Source organism: Theropithecus gelada, chromosome 7b (genome assembly GCF_003255815.1).
Source record: "Theropithecus gelada isolate Dixy chromosome 7b, Tgel_1.0, whole genome shotgun sequence".
Taxonomy (NCBI): domain Eukaryota; kingdom Metazoa; phylum Chordata; class Mammalia; order Primates; family Cercopithecidae; genus Theropithecus; species Theropithecus gelada.
Window position 1 is genome coordinate 95,694,653 of NC_037675.1, and position 20,825 is coordinate 95,715,477.

Consider the following 20,825-nt stretch of genomic DNA (forward strand, 5'->3'; position numbering starts at 1 on the left):
GGAAAGCCCAAAAAAAAAAAAAAAAAAAAAAAAAAAAAAAAAAAAAAAAAAAGACACAACAAAAAAAGAAAACTACAAGTCAGTGTTCCTGATGAACATCAACATAAAAATCCTCAAGAGAATACTAGCAAACCAAATCCAGTAGCACATCAAAAAGTTAATTCACCACAATCAAGTAGGCTTCATTCCTGCAATGTGAGGTTAGTTCAACGTAAGCAAATCAATAAATGTTATTCACCACATAAACAGGATTAAAAGCAAAAATTATATGATCATCTCAAGAGACTCAGAAAAGGCTTTTGATAAAGTCAAGTGTCTCTGTGTTAAAAACCCTCAACAAACTAAGCATTGAAGAAACATACCTCAAAGTAATAAGAGCTCTCTATGACAAACCCACCGCCAACATCATACTGATTGGGCAAAAGCTGGAAGCCATCCCCTTGAGAATTGGAACAAGACAAGGATGCCCACTCATACCACTCCTATTAAACATAGTACTGGAAGTCATAGGCAGAGCAATCAGGCAAAAGAGAGAAATTAAAGGCATCCAAATAGGAAAAGAGGAAGTCAAATGATCTCTCTTTGCTGATATGATACTATACCTAGAAAACCCTAAGGATGTTGTCAGAAGGCTCCTAGACCTGATAAACCACTACAGTAAAGTTTCAGGTTACAAAACCAATGTACAAAAATCAGTAGCATTTCTATACATCAATAACGTTCAAGCTGAGAGCCAAATCAAGAATGCAATCCCAATTATAATAGCCACAAAAAAAATCCAGTAACACATCTAATCACGGAGACGAAAGATCTTTACAAGGGGAACTATAAAACACTGCTGAAAGAAATCATAGATGACATAAACAAATGGAAAAACATTCTGTGCTCATGGATTAGAAGAATTAATATTGTTAAAATGGCCATATTGCCCAAAGCAATCTACAGATTCAACACATTCCTATCAAACTACCAATGTCATTTTTCATAGAATTAAAAAAATTATTCCAAAATTATGCTTGAATAGCCAGCACAATCTTCAGCTGGTATTTCAGCCCTCTGAATACCAGTTTCCTATCAGCCTTTTACCTGTTAGTTTTAGAATCCATTGATGATCCTTACTTGAATCCGTGATTTCATTATAACTTCCTGAACAATTTTAAAATTCCATCATTTCTTATGCATTTTTGATGGTGGCATTGTGTGAAGAAGTGCATTCCTTTGTCCACATTGGTTATTTGATTGCCTTGAGCTACATTTACTAATGTAAAGACAGGATGAATTCTTAATTTTTTTCCTCTAATTATCAATTTTCAGAGCTAGGAGGTGGCATAGTAGCTATTTTTAATGGTGACAAGTGCACTTTGTTTTTAACATCTTTTTAGATAAAATAATGTTATTGCAGTTATTATTTTTTTGTGCACAAATTGTTACAACTTCTTCAAGCTGGTTCTTATGTGCTTTTGACCTGATTATATTTATCTTTGACTTCTGGCCCAGCAGAATACCTCATACCATAAACTATAATATATGTTTTATGTGAGGTACAAAATATATATATTTTAATGACTATTATATATATATTTGAAATTCTATCAGTATGCATAAAATGAAAGAAAAGAATAACATGCTTTTATTTAGTTCATTTATCAAAAATTCATTTTCCTTAAGTCCAGTCATGTTTCTGCTTATGTATATTTTTAAAATTTTCTTTTCTAAATCATAGGAAATACCCTCTTTTTACATTCAACAGATTAAAAACCCCACTCAAATTATACCTGATATAATGTGAATAGCTCATATAAAATATGAGAGGAGGTAGCAGGCAACACTGTCTCAGCAATGTAAAGTTTCATTCTATTTGAATTTCAAGGATCCCCACTGTAATATTTGGGATCTTTAGTAATTCAACATTATATTTGTATGTAAGTCAAGATAATGAACATGAATTTATACTGGACACAATATGTCTGGTTGAGAGATTTTTCTCTAATGTATGGTTTGACCCAAACCCAGGAAAGGTAAATGGCCATATTTATTTAGAATTAAGGTTCTGCCTGGTGGTATGACAGAAATTGAAAGGACAGAGGGACTTGAAATACTGGTAAGAATGATTGACATGGTGCTCTTTGGATTCTAAATGTCATCTGTATCATTAAGAGCTAGAATTAAGCCAGAAGGATTGAAGCATATACCTGATCACGGGATCTCTAAATGTATATTTTAGTAGTGACATATTTTTGGTGATGTACCTAACACATGGCATGTTGTAGCAAATGTTTGTCAGATGAATGAATGACAAAGTCCAGAAAACAGCTAAAAGAATAAGTGGCAGGGGTGTATTTGGTCATGTAAGATGAGATGGCAAGGAAATAAGAGTCAAATCTGGATGATTTGGACTTGCCTATGCCAAATTAACTTTGTAATATAAGTATTGGTTGATTTGCCTGAGTGATTAACATTAAATTATGAAGATACTTCCATAAGGATATAAATTCAATGAGTTGAGAGGCAGCAAACACTTTATTTTAGTCAATAACTTAAAATTGATTTGGTGGGGCCAAATTATCTAGACTAGAATTAGCCTAGTGTAACTGTCTGTCTTATTTCTTCAAGAATGTCTTACCTGTCCAAAAGGCAGCCTCACGAACTCTATGCATTTTTCTGCGTTATAATCGTAAACAAGAACAGAGACATGAGGTCATTCAAAAATTAATTGAACGTAAGTAATATTGTCTACTATTTTGAAAAAGGAAAGTAAATGAACTAGTTGGCTTTAGTTATATCTGACTTATGTATCATTTTGCTGTGAATAATTAGATTGCTATTGGGTTTTATAAGTTGATTTTTATTTTTTAGAATTCCTTATGGCAAGATTAGATCTGTGAGGAATGAAAGTAATAATCACTCTGTTTTCTTTTGTGAATGTCTACGTTTTAGAAATTAAAATATGTTTACTTATATTGAAAGCTCAGTTTCTGCCCTGATGAAATAGCATTTGGAACTAAAATATAAATAGAATATCCATGAATCTAATCATTTATTTTATGGTCCTATTTCAATAGTCACATAATTAACAGAATCTGGGATTTTTCCTTGAATAGAGTTGATAGTATATTTGAATATAAATTTGATGAGCCTAGTTGGTTTATAATGTCTTAAGAAACTAAGTCAGTTTACAAATGCAAATTTATTTTAATTTGGTAAAAGCTAAAATCAAGGCAAAAACGTTTGGTTTATAGTATCGATTTTAGAAATAGTTGCACACACCTATATATACTTAGTGAATTTGCTGATTATTGTATATTTGCTTTGCCCATAATGTCTTAATGTTTTTACTAAACTATATTATCCAGCATAGGCAGGTAATGGGATTTTCTAGTTACTGGGGTTTACCAGTTTAAGTGTGTATCACTACTTTTCAAAAAATTAGAGTACTTTTATAAAATTCCATTTAAGAAAAAGTATGCTCAGTATACTTTAATCTTTCTTTTTATAATCTTATTTTAATTCAGTTTTCATTATTCAGTGGTAGGAGCTCATGTTTAGAATGTTTTATTTTGAAAGAAGATTCAGTTTGGTTTGGTTTTTGAACATTTATGTAAAAAGTAGAAAATTAGCCTTTTAATATTGACCTGAATTATTGTCAGTAATGCTGTTTATATGTGACTATATCTACTTTAGGCATTTTTAAGGAAACAAAGGGAACAAAACAGTTAATTTGGTTTTAAAACACTTTGAAGTTATACAGACTTGTGTTTGAATTCTAGCTCTGCACCTGCCAACTGTGTGACTTTAAACGCACTGAATCTCAGTATCCTTATTTTTTAGGAGGAAGAAGTATGTGCACCTCTTTGGGCTGCTTTTCAGGGCTAAATGAGATAATATGTATAGAGTACTTAGCACATAGTGGGTGATAAAAAGTAGTAAATACAGTCATTCCATAGTTAATAAATGCTTATGAAATTGAATGAAATGTTTGACAAAACTTTTTAATGGTTTTTGAGGTGTCAATTTGGGGATTTGCAAATCTGAGGTATATAATAATGATTTTTTTCCTCTTATCTCTTGTATTTGCTAGCCATATTGTGGGTATGAAGAAACTTGTTATGTGTTTTGTGTGTCTAACTTTGTCACATTAATTTCATGTAGGAAAAATTAACAAGATAATTTTTGTTGTTGTTTCTAGAATTGGGCCAAGGAAAAAGTTACTGGAATAGACTTCGATTTTTGGATACCTGTGAATTTATTATAGAGATATTTTCCAAATCATTTTTCTGTAAATATTTCTTTCTACCTGCTATTGAACTGACACATGATCCAGTAGCAAACGTGAGGTATGTTATCAATCAATGAAAATATTTGAAATTGTATTTATTTTTATCTACTATAGTGAACATATGCAAAATCTTTTCCTTAGCCAATTAAAAACTTAAGTCAAGAATTTACATGTGCTTTGAAATTCTTAGTATTCATAATTGATGGGTATCAGTAAGACTTGGAAGCATACTCTTTCAACACTGTCTTAGATCTTTTGTCTTTACTGGATTGAGAGCAGTAAGTCAAAGCCAGATTGGTAAGCTTCTTCGGCCATTTGGATACACACATTGAAATGATTAGAAGATCGAGTAGCTATTATTAATTTATCTACCATTAAAACTAAAGAAAAGATGGTCAGTCGCCTTATCACTTCAAAGTTGTTTGATGAGCATCTGTTAGTTTTTAGAGGCCCATTTTTTCAAAGAAATAGAACTGCTTCAAAGTCTTCATCTTGTCTTCTATGTTTAGCTGCCTTATATTTTTGAAATCCAATAAAATGTTAATTTCATTTGAGTAACTGTTAAGTTGGAAGGAACAGATCTGAAAATGGCTTGCCTGGAAATGGAAAAAAATAAGAAATATATTTTGTCCTTTTTCTCTCCAAATGAGCACACCACTTCCTTTTTTATTGTGGTAAAATATGTATAATATAATATTTACTATTTTAACCATTTATAAGTGTGTAGTTCAGTGACATTAAAGTACATGCATGTTATTAAGAGCTATTTTTGTACATTTGATAATGGAATGAAAATAATTTTAAACCCTCCTGTTTAAAAGAAATTTAAGCCCAGCCATTAGATTACTGTGTTTTAAGTCCTGTGTCTCTATTTTGAACTTGAACTCAGATCTGCAGGAAAGAGAGATATCAGAGTCAGTTGGCCAAAGGCTCTCCTGAACAAACTCTAGAACTCCCTGCTGAATTTCCATACATTAGGGGCACTTAGTTTTATGCATCTGAAAGATGCATATGTACCACTTTTATAAACAACTGATGTGAATTTTAGGCAATACGTAAAACGTCAAAACTTTTTAATAGGAAGAGTTGGTGAGATAATAAGCTAACTGAGATTAATAGTCTTGGTGTTGAGATATATATGAAGATGAATTGTCAAAAGATATTGAAAAGTTCAACCTAAGAATTTTATGAGCATTTTTTAATGGGAACAAATCTAGAAGTTTTTGTTTTGTATTTTAAATGTGAGAAAATACAGAAAGCACAACTGCATTGACTTTAATTTTTGGTGTATGTTTCTTGTGCTTTATAAATGAGAGGTGGGGTATTGCTGACATTTAAAGTGAATTGAAAAGAACCTTTTGGGCTGGGTGTCGTGGCTCATGCCTGTAATCTTAGCACTTTGGGAGGCCGAGGCAGACGGGATCACTTGAGGCCAGGAGTTTGAGACCAGTCTGGCCAACATGGTGAGACCTCGTCTCTACTAAAAATACAAAAATGAGCCAGGCGTGGTGGTACACGCCTGTAGTCCCAGCTACTTGGGAGGCTGAGGCAGGAGAATCGCATGAACCTGGGAGGTGGAGGTTGCAGTGAGCTGAGATCACACCACTGCACTCCAGCCTAGGTGACAGAGCAAGACTTCATCTCAAAAAAAAAAAGGAACCTTTGGTAATTCTTTAGATTTTAACTTTTCCTAAACAACTAATGGGTCCAGCTTTATGAACATTTTGTGAATTGCAATTGTGATTCTATAAAAGCAACTTTCAATGTGATGTATTGTCACTTATCAAGCAGTTGACAAAAATAATTTGAAAGGAAATGACATAATCTCTACTTTGATCAGTGAAACAAAGAGCATGACATTGACTCTATGAGAAAGAAATCTGCCAATTCAAAAAACCAAATGAAGAATAATTAATTATTACTCGTTAATTTCAGAGATTTGCAGGACAGCAGATTATTGTATAACTGTGTGTCTTGGTTCCTACTCTCTTGCCTGGCCAGCTGCCAGCCAAGAAATGTATCCGACAACACTGTATGCTAACTGGCTTTGGGTATAAAAGCACTTGCTCAGTGCTTTAGAGATGTGCAGATAGAATGAAAACCATCACAGGCAAGGGTGGTAGGATCATGTTGGTTAGGAGGACAGTTTCTGTTGCCACACTGCCTGAGCTGAAATTCCAGCTCCACATTAAATGTGTATCTTTAGCCAAGTTACAAAACTTCTGTGTGCACTGATTTCCTTAGTACCTAATTTATAAAGTATTCTGAGGCACAAATAACTGAGATAATATACACAAATTATCTGAAAGGTGTGGTCCCTAATCTCAAGGATTAGATCATCTCAGGGGCCCAGGAGTCTCATAGAGATGAATCACTACAATGGATTGGGTAGCTTCTGCTCAATATCTATTTTCTAGACATGCCTTGGGTTATAAAGAATGGAGTGTGCATAGATTGTTAAGTGTTTTTGTTTTTCCTTAAGTTAATGTTTAAAATTTAAATTCACCAAGTTGAGACAATATCAAGCTGGAAAAAGACTCTTGGTATTCAGAGAAGCCTTTTCCATAGCTGCCAGAAATGATATAATTTCTTTGGGGGGTTGATATTCCTTAATTATAGAAAGCATTGCTAGGTTAGGCTGTATCCGTGGTGAACTGTGAATGAGATTGAGACCATTGTTGCTATTTATAGTGCTGGAAATTCTACAGGAGGAGCTTCTTTACCCTTTTTGGTTAAATAAAAAGCAAATTTTGTTGTATATGAAGAATCCTCAAGTAAAGATTCAGCTGAGAAAGTGTTCTGGAAACTCTAAAAATGGAATTCAGGTGTCTCAAGGGTTGCAATAAAGATAAAAAATAATAATTTGGAGAGCATTCAGATGAATAAATGAACATAGCAGCTATAAAATAGATACCCACCTAGCATCCCTCTCTAAAACAGCCATGGAAAAAGAATAGACTTTTAGCTTAGCAAAGCAGAGTATTTCCTCTGAAACGCCTCCTCCTGGAAAGGCTTTTTTTTTTTTTTTTTTTTTTTTTTTTTTTTTTTTTTTTTTAGGTTCTGGGATTTACTTTTACCTTCCTGGCATTCTTCAACCTCCTTGTTTCTTCCTTTCCAACCCAGTCTAGACTGTGGTAGTGCCTTAGACCACCTTAGACTAGGTCCTTTTATCCTTTTCTTCTCTAACTGTACATATTACCTTGATGATCTCTCCCATTTCATGGTTTAAATATCATCTACTTGCTGAAGATTCCTCACTTTATCTGAAGCATTGACATCTACTCTGGATAGTCTAGATGGATAGCCAACTTACTGAGCCTGTTGCCCACTTAGCATTTCCACTGTATATCTGATAGACATCTCAGACTTAATCTGTCTAGAATTCAATCTTCATCTTTCTTATGTGCTTTTGCTCCTTCTGTAGTCTTCTCCATCTCAGGAAATAACCATCCCACCTGCTTAGATCAAAACCTTAAATAAATTCTTCTCTCTGTCATTCTACCTCCAATCCCTCAGTACATTCTGCTGCTTGTAAAAGATATTCAGAATCCAGGCCAGGCACGGTGGCTCACGCCTGTAATCCCAGTACTTTGGCCAAGGCAGGCGGATCACAAAGTCAGGAGATCGAGACCATCTTGGCTAACACGGTGAAACCCTGTCTCTACTAAAAATACAAAAAGAAATTAGCTGGGCGTGGTGGCGGGTGCCTGTATTCCCAGCTACTTGGGAGGCTGAGGCAGGAGAATGGCGTGAACCTGGGAGCCGGAGCTTTCAGTGAGCCGAGATCACGCCACTACACTCCAGCCTGGGTGACAGAGTGAGACTACGTCTCTAAAAAAAAAAAAAAAAAAAAAAGAGAGAGATTCAGAATGCAACTGCTTCTTACCACCTTTTCCTGCTACCACTCTGGATCAATGCACCATCATCTCTTGCCTGAATTATTTTAAGACCTTTTCCTATTGTTTCTCTTTTTCTGTTTTTGACCAGCTACAGTCTAATTTCAACACAATAGGCAGATGATGCTTGTAAAACATTGTCAGATCATTTCACCCCTCTGCTCAAAATCTACCAATGGCTTCTTGTCATACTCAAAATAAAAGGCAATTTCCTTACAGTGGCTCTCAAAGCCTCTTATTTACCACTCTGAGCTCTCCTGCTAGTCTCACCTTCACTCTGTTTCGGCACAGTGGCCAATTTGCTCATTTGGACCAACAGTAGAGACAAGCTCTCCATATTTGCTGTGATGCTCTTTTCCAGATATTCACATAGCTTATTCCCTAATTTTCTTTAGGTCTTTGCTTAAATACCATCTTTTCAGTGGAACCTTCAATGACAACCCTCTCTGGCCACCTGCTTTAAAACCGATTAATCCCCACCCCTGGTACTCCCTTGCCTGTATTCCTTGCTTTATTTTTCTCCATAGCATTTAACACTATCTGACAGATTTTCCTTGTTTCTTTTCTCTTCTCTGCTCCCATACTAGAATGTAAGTTCCAGGAGAGCAGAGAATTTTGTTGGTTTTATTTACTGTTGTATCTCAGCATCCAGCATGGTGAATGCTTGACACATACTAGACACTCCATGAATATATCTTGCATGAATAAATGAAGTCTCAGGCTATCTAAAACTTGATTTTTCTTTGTTTCATGTTACTGTTATTCTTAGTTATTAAATTCATTCAAGAGTAAATACTATTTTATTATAGAATGAAACTTTGCTACCTGTTGCCCAAAGTGAAATCTACTCTGAAGATTCCTGCTGATAAGCATCTACTTCAACAGTTAGAAATGTGTGTGAGAAAACTCCTGTGTCAAGAAAAAGATAAAGATGTTCTGGCTATTGTAAAAAGAGTAAGTATCACTCTTGCCAGAATGTTGCATTTTTTTTTTCTATTAAGGTAGTAAGAATCATAACTTCACTATTTCAGCTTGACAGGATAGCAATATATTAAAATATTTTTATCCTTGCTAAAGTTGTAAGAATTAGTGAATGATTTGGTTGATAGGTGCTACAACTGAATATGAAAGTTTCGAAGGGCACCTAGACATTAAACTTTTACTACTAGTAATATAAGCCCATGTTTGACACATGTTAGGTGCTCAATAAACACTGTTCAATTAATAATGAATGTTTCATTCATCAGATTTTCTTCATAAGTGATTATAATCCAGTGAAACTTTGTTGGTAAAATTGGGAAAGTCACATTTTATAGAAACTTATCCCTGGAAGGGCGCTTCGAGTTAATTCAGGGGTCTATTTGACTTTATAGAAGTTCTGTGCCTAGAAATATTGTGTCTACTTGAGATCATATTAGTAAGTAGCAGAATCAGGAGGACTAGAATAGAGACCTCTTACCTACTTCTGAGTGCATCTTTGTAAATAATGTAAGATTGTATCCTGTGAGTTTTTTGTTTGTTTTAGCATGAGATCGTAGTATATGGATTCTTTGGAAATGTTGGAAAAACTAAACAGTAAAAATTTGGGTTAGTGAGCCACATCTTAGAATAATTTTTATTCTTCAAAAATTGTTTATGCTGAATATATAACTAATCTTTTATAAGTTCAAGTGAAATTATTTACTTTTATGAATCTGAATATAAACTTCAGGACACATTGTTTTTGAGCGTTTATTTGTAGTGAGGGAAATTTCCTTATTAATGTCATAAATAAATTAGTATACGTGGCGAGTAAAAAGAGAATTCTTACTTTTTTTCTCTTTTTTTCTAGAAATCATTGCCAGATGTCACATGAGGAATCTTTTAATTAAGTGATTTGATGACTTAGTATTAATTAGTATAGTTTTAATTTTAATGAAATGTGAATTCTTCTTTCATTAACTGATATAACCAGAAATACCTAGAGTTGGACGTGCATTTAAATCTAAAAGTACACACACACACACACACACACATACACACACACACACACACACACACTTGTTTCTACCAGACAGTTCCTTCCTTACTGTTTAATATTAAAGTATAGAAGTTTAGGCAATGGAGTTAACTTGTCAAAATAATAAACATGAGAGGGCTAATTACTTTTCCAGAATAATTTATTAATTCAAGAGATAATATAAGCTAACCCTATACAGGTGTAACAATGCTATAATTAAATTAATGGATTATTAGTCTACAGTGGATTATTCTGGAGTACAGCTCTTATTTTCAGTATGCTGCATATAATGAAGCCAGTCTGTCCCATGGAAATTCTGTAGTATAATGAGACATTAGTATGGAAAACTCCCAGAAAACTACACAAAACTTTTGGATAAAAATTGAATAGTTTTATCAGTTTTTTAATATGAAAAGTAACTTTATATAAATAGAGAGTATTTCATGGCATACATTATGAATGTTTCATAAATTTCAGCAAAAAAAACTTTCACTAAATTTTATATTTGTCATGGATAGTTTTGGGCATATGCATATCCAAATGTACTTTATTTTGGCCATTAGGGTTACTCGTGTAGAGTAAGTTTTAGAAGTACTGCCCTCTATCAGAGACAGAACCCTGGGTTAGATTGACCATTGTTTTGATTGGAATAATTTGTCTCAAACTAGTGTATTCCAAAAGACAAATAGTAAATTGAGAGAATATTTTTAGAGCAGATAGAAAATTTCTACAGAAGGGAACTAAGGATTATTCAGCCAAATGATGGCTTGTTTCATTCATATATAGCTAAAAGACTTTTTAAAAATTCAAAAGCTACATTATGTTTCTGAAAATTCAGAAAAAATTGGCACTGGGAGTTACTAGAAATTAGTTAGATTATATGCATTTGGTATTTGAAGTATGCCTGTAGACTTGGTCTTCTTAAGGTTAAAAACTTTCAAAAGTTAAAATTGACCCTGGCATTACTGTATAAAGGTTGATTGTAAGTACAATGTAGAATTGGGCAGAACTTTAATTTTCTGACTTAGTCTACCCCATAGTGCAGAAGTCTCCTATTTGAACCTGCCTCTGCAAAATAACTTGCTGAGAAATGATTGGTTGTTTTAATTTAATTACTTTAGAATAATTTTAAAAACTTTCCTTATAGACTGTGTTAGAGTTGGACAGAATGGAAATGTCTATGGATGCTGTAAGTATACTCTCTTTACCTTATTGTGTTGGTCCATTTTCATGCTGCTGAAAAAGACATACCCAAGACTGGGCAATTTACAAAAGAAAGAGGTTTAATTGGACTCACAGTTCCACGTGGCTGGGGAGGCCTCACAATCATGACAGACAACAAGGAGGGGCAAGTCACATCTGGGCGGCAGGCAAAGAGGGAGGGAAACTCCCCCTTACAATACCGTCAGATCTTGAGAGACTCATTCACTATCATGAAACAGCGTGGGAAAGACGCACCCCCATAATTCAGTCATCTCCCACCCAGTCCCTGCCACAACATGTGGGAATTAGGGGAGCTACAAGATGAGATTTGGGTGGGGACACAGAGTCAAACCATATCACTTCTATTAAAAGGAATATTTTAAACTTGGCAGAAACTCATCACTAATGTTTCACAACTTCATTTTAAACTTTAAACAGTTTCAGAAAAAGTTTTATGAGAAAGATTTGTTGGATCAAGAGAAAGAAAGAGAAGAACTACTTCTTTTGGAAATGGTATGTTGCTTTCATATGCACACACACATACTCTTTTCTGATTAATAAAACTGTGTTTTGTTATTAAACTTAATCATTTCTTTCCATCTCACCATTTCACATTACTCTTTTCTTCTTAAATGACAGTCCCAGTTTTTTGAAATCTGTTCTTTTATGAACTAGAAAGAAAACTATATTTGAGAGCCTTTTAAAAAAACTACTTTGCTGAAGTATAACTGACAACTACACATATTTAAAGTGTACTATTCAATGAGTTTTGACATATTGATGAAACCATCACCACAATGAAAATATGAAACATTTCTATCCCTTTAAAGATTTCTGCCCCTTTGTAATCCATGTATTCTACTCTAGTCCCCAAAAACCAATGATCTAGTTTCTGAAAATGTAGATTAGCTTGCATTTCCATAATTTATATAAATGGAATAATATATTAGGTATTAATACTATTTTTGGTTCTGCATCTTTCTACCAACATAATTACTTTGAGATTCATCCATATTGTTGTATGCATCAAGAAGTCATTCCTTTTTATTTCTGAGTGGTAGTCTATATTATGGAATATCACAATTTGCTTATCCATTCACCTCTTTATAGACATTTGGCTTCTAATTTGGGGATATTACAAATATAGTTGCTTTGAACATTAGTGAAAAAGTCCTTGGTTAGACATGTTTTCATTTCTCTTGGGTAAATACCTAGGAATAGAATGGCTGGATTGTATGGCATGCTTAATTAAAAAAAATAAAAAAAAATAAAAAAACAAAATAAAGGCTGGGTGTGGTGGCTCACACCTGTAATCCCAGGACTTTGGGAGGCCAAGGTGGGTGGATCACGAGGTCAGGAGATCAAGACCATCCTGGCTAACATGGTGAAACCCCGTCTCTACTAAAAAATACAAAAAATTAGCTGGGCGTGGTGGCGGGTGCCTGTAGTCCCAGCTACTTGGGAGGCTGAGGCAGGAGAATGGCGTGAACCCAGGAGGCGGAGGTTGCAGTGAGCCGAGATCATGCCACTGCACTCCAGCCTTGGCGACAGAGCAAGACTGTCTCAAAAAAAAAAAAAAACCTGTTTTCAAGTGGTTGTACCATTTTACATCCACATTGTCTATGCTGTAGTTACCAGCCATACTATTGGGTATGTAATGGTATCTCATTGTTTTTTTTAAATCCCTTTTTCTATTCCTGATGCCTAAAGATGTCAAGCATCTTGTCTTTGCTTACTGGCCATCTTTATCTCTTATTTGATAAAGTTTGTTTTCAGGATTTTAAGTGGGTTGTTTATTATTATTGAGATGTGAGAGCTTTTAATCCATTCTGAATACAATTTCTTTGACAGATATACATATTATGAGTGTTTTCTTGGAGTTTGAAGCTTATCTATTCATTTATTCATGGTGTCTTTTGAAAAACAGAAATATTTAATTTTGATGAAGCCCAGTTTATCAATTCTTTCTTTGACAATTCTTTTTTGTTCCAGGAATCCTTTGTCTATCCTAAGATCATAGACTTTTTCCTCTATTTTCTTTTAAAAATTTTCGTTTTAGGTTTTACATTTAGATTTATGATTCATTTCAAGTACATTTTTATATATGTTTATTTTTTTTCCATAGGGAATATTCATTTATTCCAGCACCATTTGTTGGAATAACAACAATGGGGAAAAGCCTTCTTTTCCCCATGGAATTGTCTTAGCGTCCTTAAAAAATATTAGTTGTACACATATATGTCTATTTCTTGACTTCCTATTATTGTATTCCACTTATTTATAAGTTTATCTTTTAAGTAATACCAAACTGTCTTGATCATTGTAACTTTATAGTGTTTTTTAAATTTGGTAGGGTAAGTTTTCTATCTTTGTTCCTTCTTAAAATTGCTTTGACCAGTCTAGGGCCTTTGCATTTTGATATGAATTTATTTCTAGGTATTTTATGTTTTTGGCATTATTGTAAATGGAAGTATGCATTTTTTATTTCACTTTCCAGTGTTTTTGTTCCTGGAGTATAAGAATACTGTTTTTTTTTTTTTTTTTAATTAACCTTGTGTCTTATAAACTTTATAAATTTGTTTATTTGTTCTAGAAATTGTTTTTTAGATTTTCTAAAACTAAAATTTTATATGTAAGCCATCATATCTTCTTTAAATACAGCAGTGTTACTTCTTTCTATTCAATATTTATGCCTTTTGTTTATTTCTTTTGTCTTATCACAAGGTCCAAGACCTCCAGTAAAATTAAAGTGTTAGAAGTAGGCATCCTTGTATTTTTACTGATCTTAGCGGGAAACAGTTCAGTCTTTCATCATCAGGTATGATGGTAGAAATAGGTTTTATGTAGATTCCCTTTATCAGATTGAGGAAGTTACCTCTTACTCCTAGTTTGCTAAGAGTTTTTATGAATGGTTGTTGCATTTTTTTTTTTTTTTTTTTTTTTGAGACGGAGTCTCACTCTGTCACCCAGGCTGGAGTGCAGTGGCGCGACCTCGGCTCACTGCAAGCTCCGCCTCCCGGGTTCACGCCATTCTCCCGCCTCAGCCTCCGAGTAGCTGGGACTACAGGCGCCCGCCACCTCGCCCGGCTAGTTTTTTGTATTTTCAGTAGAGACAGGGTTTCACCATGTTAGCCAGGATGGTCTCGATCTCCTGACCTCGTGATCCACCTGCCTCGGCCTCCCAAAGTGCTGGGATTACAGGCTTGAGCCACCGCGCCCGTGTTATATCTAGAAATGATATTTGGTTTTTCTCCTTCATTCTGCTAATACACTGAACTACCCTGATTTTTCAAATGATAAACTAATGTTGTATTTTGGAGATAGACCCTATTTGGCAATGGTTTATTATCCTTTTTCTCTACTGGATTCTTGGCTAATGTTTTTGTTAAGGGATTTTGCATCTGTATTCATAGATTCATAGTGAAATTGGCCTATAATTCCCCTTTTTGTCATTTTTGGGATCAAATTTGGTATTAATGTTATTCTGGCCTCATAAAACTAGATGAATAGTATTCCCACCTTCTCTGTTTTCTGACCAATTTTGTATAAATTGGTTTTATTTTTGCCTTGAGTGTTCTATAGAATTCACTAGTGAAGTTATCTAAGCCTGGAGTTTTCATTTTGGAAAGTATTTTGATAATCGATTCTGTTTCCGTAAGAGACATTAGAGAATGTAGATCTTCTCTTTCTTCTGTTGTCAATTTTGGTAAGTTGCTTCCCTTCCACCCCAGTTTACATATTATTTAAACTGACAAATCTGTTGGCATGAAGTTATTTGTAATATTCTCCTGTTATCCTTTTAATTATGGTGTTAATCTATGGGGATAACCATTTTATTCTTGTGTTAGTGATTTGTGTTCTTCACATCTCCGTTTTTTTGGAATTTTTTTTTTTGGCTTATTTCTTTAGAGATTTTAATATCCATACCTAACCTTTTAGTCTACATATTGTTATTATTGTATCATGTCACTTAACAATAATACAAATCTCTTTACCCCCTCCACACCCATTCTTCATGTTACAGTTGTCATATGAATTATATCTGCATTGAAGAGCCCACCAGACAGTGTTATAATCTTGCTTTAAGTTGTCATATGTATCTTGAAGAATACACTCTTAGTGTAAACTTTTATGGTTTACTCAGATGTTTACCATTTCCAGTGCTCTTCATTCATTGCTTAAGATCTAAATTTCTCTCTGGTGTTTTTTTCCTTAAGGTAAAAGAATTTTCTTTAGCAAATCTTGAAGTGCAGGCCTTCTGGTGACAACTTCTCTTATTTTTTCTTTATCTAAAATGTCTTATTTTTACCTTCATTCCTGAAGGATATTTTCATGGGTATAGAAGTCTCGGTTGACAGCTTTTTTCCTTACTACATTCTAATAATGTGTTTCTATCTGTCTTCTGGCCCCCATAACATCTGATACAATAGCTACTCTCATTTGAATTGTTGGTGCTTCTGTATGAAGCATTGTTTTTCTCTGGACACTTAAATTTTTTTTTCTTTTATCTTTTGTTTTTAGCAGCTTGCTTTTGATGTGTCAAGGCATTATTTACTTGAAATTTATCCAGTTTGGATTTGGTCATCTTAGTGAATCTGTAAATGTATATCATTCCCCAAATTTGGGAAGATTTGGTCATTTTTTATTTAAATATATATTCTGTTCTAATTTTTCTCTCTCTTATTTCTGGGTTACCAATTGTACATATTATTATTGTCCATAGGCCTACGAGTCTTTGTTCTTTCTCAATTTTTAAAAATACTCTGTGCTACTCAGTGTGAATAATTTCTCTTGATGTAACTTCAGTGTTACCAACCCTTTCCCTGTCATCTCCATTCAGCTGCTGAGCCTATCCAGTGAATTTTTTATTTCCAATATTATATTTTTCAGTTGTAAAATTTCCATTTGTTTCTTTATATATTTTCTATTTCAATGCCAATAATTTGTGTGCTTAAAGTGGAAATCCTCTGAAAAGCAAAGTTTATTATTTCAGCAGTCTTTCAAAGCAAGATTAGAATTCAGGATTGCCAGTGGGAGAAGCTGTAGGGAAGACTCTCAAAAAATTTTAGGACCGAATGACCTAGCCCAAGACAAAAACAGACAATAGAAAGAGAACCACAGATAATCCTGATACTGGAGTTAGTAGACAAGGACTTCAAGATAACTGTGATTAATATGATCAAGATAATAGAGGCAAACGTGTAGAAAATGGATAACTCTGTTAATCCCACCCAATGAAATTTTTCAGTTTTATGCTTTATTTCTGTTTCAGAATTTCCATTTGATTTTTAAATATAGTCCACTTCTATGTGGAAATTCTTTATCTTATTTTCTCCATATTTTTCCTTAGTTTACATGTGCATTTTAAAAGAATGTTTATTCTCCACTTGTTGACTGTAGTATTCTAGCATGTCAGTTATACCAAGTTTGTTCAGAACTTGCTGTGTTTGTTGATTTTCTTGCCTATTTGTTCTGTTGGCATAAGGGCCTCCTTTGTTTTGGTAATGTTTTTTTCCATGATATTGGAGCTGGTTATACAAGTGTGTCTATTTTGGGAAAATTCATTGAGCTATGAATTTGTACACCTATAATTTGTGCACTTTCTTTATACATATATATATATATATATATATATTTTTTTTTTTTTTTGAGATGGAGTGTCACTCTGTCACCCAGGCTGGAGTGCAGTGGCATGAGCTCGGCTCACTGCAACCTCCACCTCCCAGGTTTCCTGCCTTAGCCTCCTGAATAGCTGGGATTACAGGCGTGCACCACCATGCCTGGCTAATTTTTTGTGTGTTTTTAGTAGAGATGGCATTTCTTCATGTTGCCCAGTCTGGTCTCAAACTCCTGACCTCAGATAACTCACCTATCTCAGCCTCCCAACGTGCTGGGATTACAGGCCTGAGCCACGGTGCCCAGCCTCTCTATGTATATTATACTTAAACAAAGCATTTTAAAATATCCAAGACCATTTTCTTTTCTTTCAGTCTTTTTAAAGACAGATATTATTCAGCCATTTACCAATCTCAAATTGAAGTGACCAAAGCAAGGGATATTTTACTAATGCGATTTAGGAAATACCATCTAGAAAATGAAGGGTCATTATTACAACAATATCAAACTCATTGTTTTAGCTTGACAGACCCCCAAGGGCCGAATTCTGTAGATATGAAAAGAGCACAAATCTGAAAGAACCCTGAATTCTTTAGACACTAACATTGGAAAAAACTACTACTTTTAGGCATTTTTATGAACTTTATTTGAATCTCTAATGCTTAATTTCTCAGAATAATTTTCTAAACCTACTTCAGTTGTACCTTTAATGCAAGATACTGTCTTAATAACAGGAACAATTAGAGAAAGAAAAGCAACAGAATGATGGAAGGCCCATGAGTGATAAAGTGTTTGAAAAGAAACGTAAGTAATTTTTCTATGTCTTCACCACTTAGTTACGTAATTAATGTTGCATCCTGGTATTCTGAAAGACCATGCTGAATTTTTTATTTGATATGGAAAATTGCTTTACTTTTTTTCATTTTTGAAAATTGGCTGCTTAATGTGGTACAGATGTTAAGAATGCATAAGTGAAAGGCAGGAACCAGAGTGGACATTCAGATCCTTCAAAAGGAAAGCTTCAAGTTTGATAACAACTGTAAGATTGTGAAACTGATCACTGAATAACAAAGATTGAAATATGTAAATCTTGCCAAATAAGAATATTTGGGAAAGAAAGCTGCTTAGCTAGGGATAGTGATTCATATTGTCTGAATTGTCTTGTATATTTATGGAGATTAATAAGGACTTAGAGGAAATTATAGAACTTAAAGCAGAATTTATTTTAGGTAGAGACACTAAGACACCAACGCAAAGTCTGCCCAAGAACATCCCCATTTCTGTTCCTGGACCCTCTTCTGTCACCCCATCGACAAGTAAGAAATAACTTCTTTTATATCTTTTTATAATTTTTCTTCCTTTTATAAAAATTAATTCCTGGCAAAGTCACTCTATTAGATGAGATACAATAGGATAATATATCTCATTCTAAAGCACTTTTCACCTTCTATCATTAGTTGTTTTGGTAGTTTTTAATTGCTAGTAAGGGTAAGAGATACTTCAGTGAGCTCAAATTAAAGAAAAAAAGGGCTAAAGCCATCTGTGTTTTACTGAAAATGATGGTAGTTGGGGAGGAAATGGGGGTTGAAGCAGCTGAGGATGAACTGAATACATTTTCCTTTTTTCTGCTTGTTACTCTAGGTAAAGAAATCAAGAAATCCAAATTGATTCGAAGCCAGTCTTTTAATAATCAAGCTTTTCATGCAAAATATGGCAACTTAGAGAAATGTGCTAGGTATGATCTGTCAGCTCTTCAATTTTTAACATAATTTTTATCTTTATTCACATCTTCATATATATGAGTTCACATTTTATAAAAATCAGAATAAATTTTGAGGTTTTTTTTTAATAGGCCAATATTTTGTCAGTTTTCTTCTGTAGGGATTGTTATTTTTAAAAATAAGAGACCTTCAACAGTTTTCACAAAAATAGGTATTCTGGCATTCTAGGAAGAATACTAACATCATACTATTTAATAATATCATAGAATCCATATATTATTTCATGAGGGAGGTAGTAGTATGTCACATATTCCACTTAACTTTTAATAGGTATGAGTATGCTCCATTTGCTAAATGTGTATAGACATTGCTTTGCTACTAATATTGTTTCTGTCTATAAAGAAGCCATTGGCATGTTCATATGATAAAGTGATCACAGCAGAGTTATCCTGACAATAGATGAATGTCTGGTTTCCCCTTTAGCCTAGGAGACAAAATTACAAGCAGTTAAGATGAGGAGAGAATCAATAAAAATTAAATTACCATGATTTTTTATATGTGCTGACAAACAGCTGTATGTCAATTGACAAGCAAAATAATTTTAAGGAAACAAATATCTTTAAAACTATTCCTTTGTCTATCAAGATAAATTACATGTTTCAGGATAAAATATTTTTCTTTTAAAGATAGCTTCTTATAGAATTTCAGCTGGGTTTCGGGGCATTATCAATAGATCCATCAAAAGTACTTGGCCAATAGAGATCTCAAGATAGAAAAAAGAGATTATAACTAAAGATAAGTTTTATTTCCAAGAAAATTTTACCCATCTTAGCTGCCTTGCTTGAACCTCAAAAGAAAAACTGTAATTCTGATGAAGCAGAAGTTTAAGGACATGCTTTTAAGTTATGGACAAAGTAAGTGTTGTGAAGCATGAATATTAAAAAAATGAGAAATGAAAGCAACAAATGTTTCGTAAGTAGAGGAAAGCATTAAAAAGAAGATTAAAACAGCATGAATGTTAGATGACTGAGATTGTAAGAAGCGTGTTTTTGTATTTTAAACTAAATCATGTTGTTTTCTAGTAAAAGTTCTACAGCAGGATATACACCTGTCTCAGGGTTAGGAAAGACTTCTGTGCTTTCACTAACTGGTAAGTAGCAATCTAAGTTCTTCAAAAAATTGCTAAATTTAACAAAATATTATTCTCCTTAAATGACCTATTTATTTAGTACTAGATACAGTGTTTTCCTAAATTTATATCTTTATCAGATCCCTAAGAAATTAAATTTTTGTCTAGCAATTGAGAAAATATTTGACTAAACTATTTTGTCTTCACTGTTCAAGACTCAGTTTAATACTTTTAAAATAGAAAAAGAACAAAAGTGATAGGGTATGTTTTACCATACTGGGAAGGCTTACTGAGGCACAGACAAAAAGGTTTCACAGTAATTTTTAAGGAAGTTAGAAACAACAGGACTTCACTGTAAATCTAGATGAACAGCTAAACGTTTACAATATGATGTATTTGAAAGTTTGTGGCAGGGGTCAGCACGTTTCCCTGAAGGGCCAGAGGGTAATCATACAGGCTTTGTTGGCTAAATTGGTCTGTCACAGTTATTGAACTCTGCTGTTACTGAGTAAAAGCAGCCATAGACAGTACATAATGAATAGATGTGGCTGTATTCCAATAAAACTTTATCTACAAAAACAGGCAGTGGGCAAGATTTGACCCACAGACTGTAATTTGCTGGCCTCTGGTTTATATAACAGAGCATAGAATTGTACTATAAATAATGTAGACTATATTGTTAAAATTACTAGTGGCTAAATGTGTGTTTTTAACTTTATACTTTGGAAATATTGGTTGAAAATTTTACTACTGATCTATGGTAGTTTTTTTTAGTGTAAATAGTGAATGTGCTCAAAGATCTGAAATTTTTAACAGCTTAATTACATTTTCTTTTTAGGTTACATTTTGAGTATTCTGTCTTCTTTTTCTTTTTAATTCTTATTTTTTTGAGATGGAGTCTCGCTCTGTCACCCAGACTGGAGTGCAGTGGCGAGATCTCGGCTCACCGCAAGCTCCGCCTCCCACATTCATGCCATTGTCCTGC

General features: G+C 33.8%; 1 protein-coding gene across 4 annotated transcripts in view; it reads left to right on the top strand.

Moving 5' to 3' along the window:
- PPP4R4 (protein phosphatase 4 regulatory subunit 4) overlaps nucleotides 1–20,825 on the top strand; it is a 108,385-nt gene that overhangs the window by 73,627 nt on the left and 13,933 nt on the right. For all 4 annotated transcript variants that reach the window (XM_025392179.1, XM_025392178.1, XM_025392176.1 and 1 more), the window contains 9 exons: nucleotides 2,614–2,719; nucleotides 4,187–4,334; nucleotides 8,982–9,126; nucleotides 11,319–11,360; nucleotides 11,813–11,887; nucleotides 17,725–17,794; nucleotides 18,220–18,306; nucleotides 18,632–18,725; nucleotides 19,794–19,861. In XM_025392179.1, coding sequence (XP_025247964.1) covers nucleotides 2,614–2,719; nucleotides 4,187–4,334; nucleotides 8,982–9,126; nucleotides 11,319–11,360; nucleotides 11,813–11,887; nucleotides 17,725–17,794; nucleotides 18,220–18,306; nucleotides 18,632–18,725; nucleotides 19,794–19,861 — 835 coding nt within the window. The remainder of the gene's footprint in view (nucleotides 1–2,613; nucleotides 2,720–4,186; nucleotides 4,335–8,981; nucleotides 9,127–11,318; nucleotides 11,361–11,812; nucleotides 11,888–17,724; nucleotides 17,795–18,219; nucleotides 18,307–18,631; nucleotides 18,726–19,793; nucleotides 19,862–20,825) is intronic.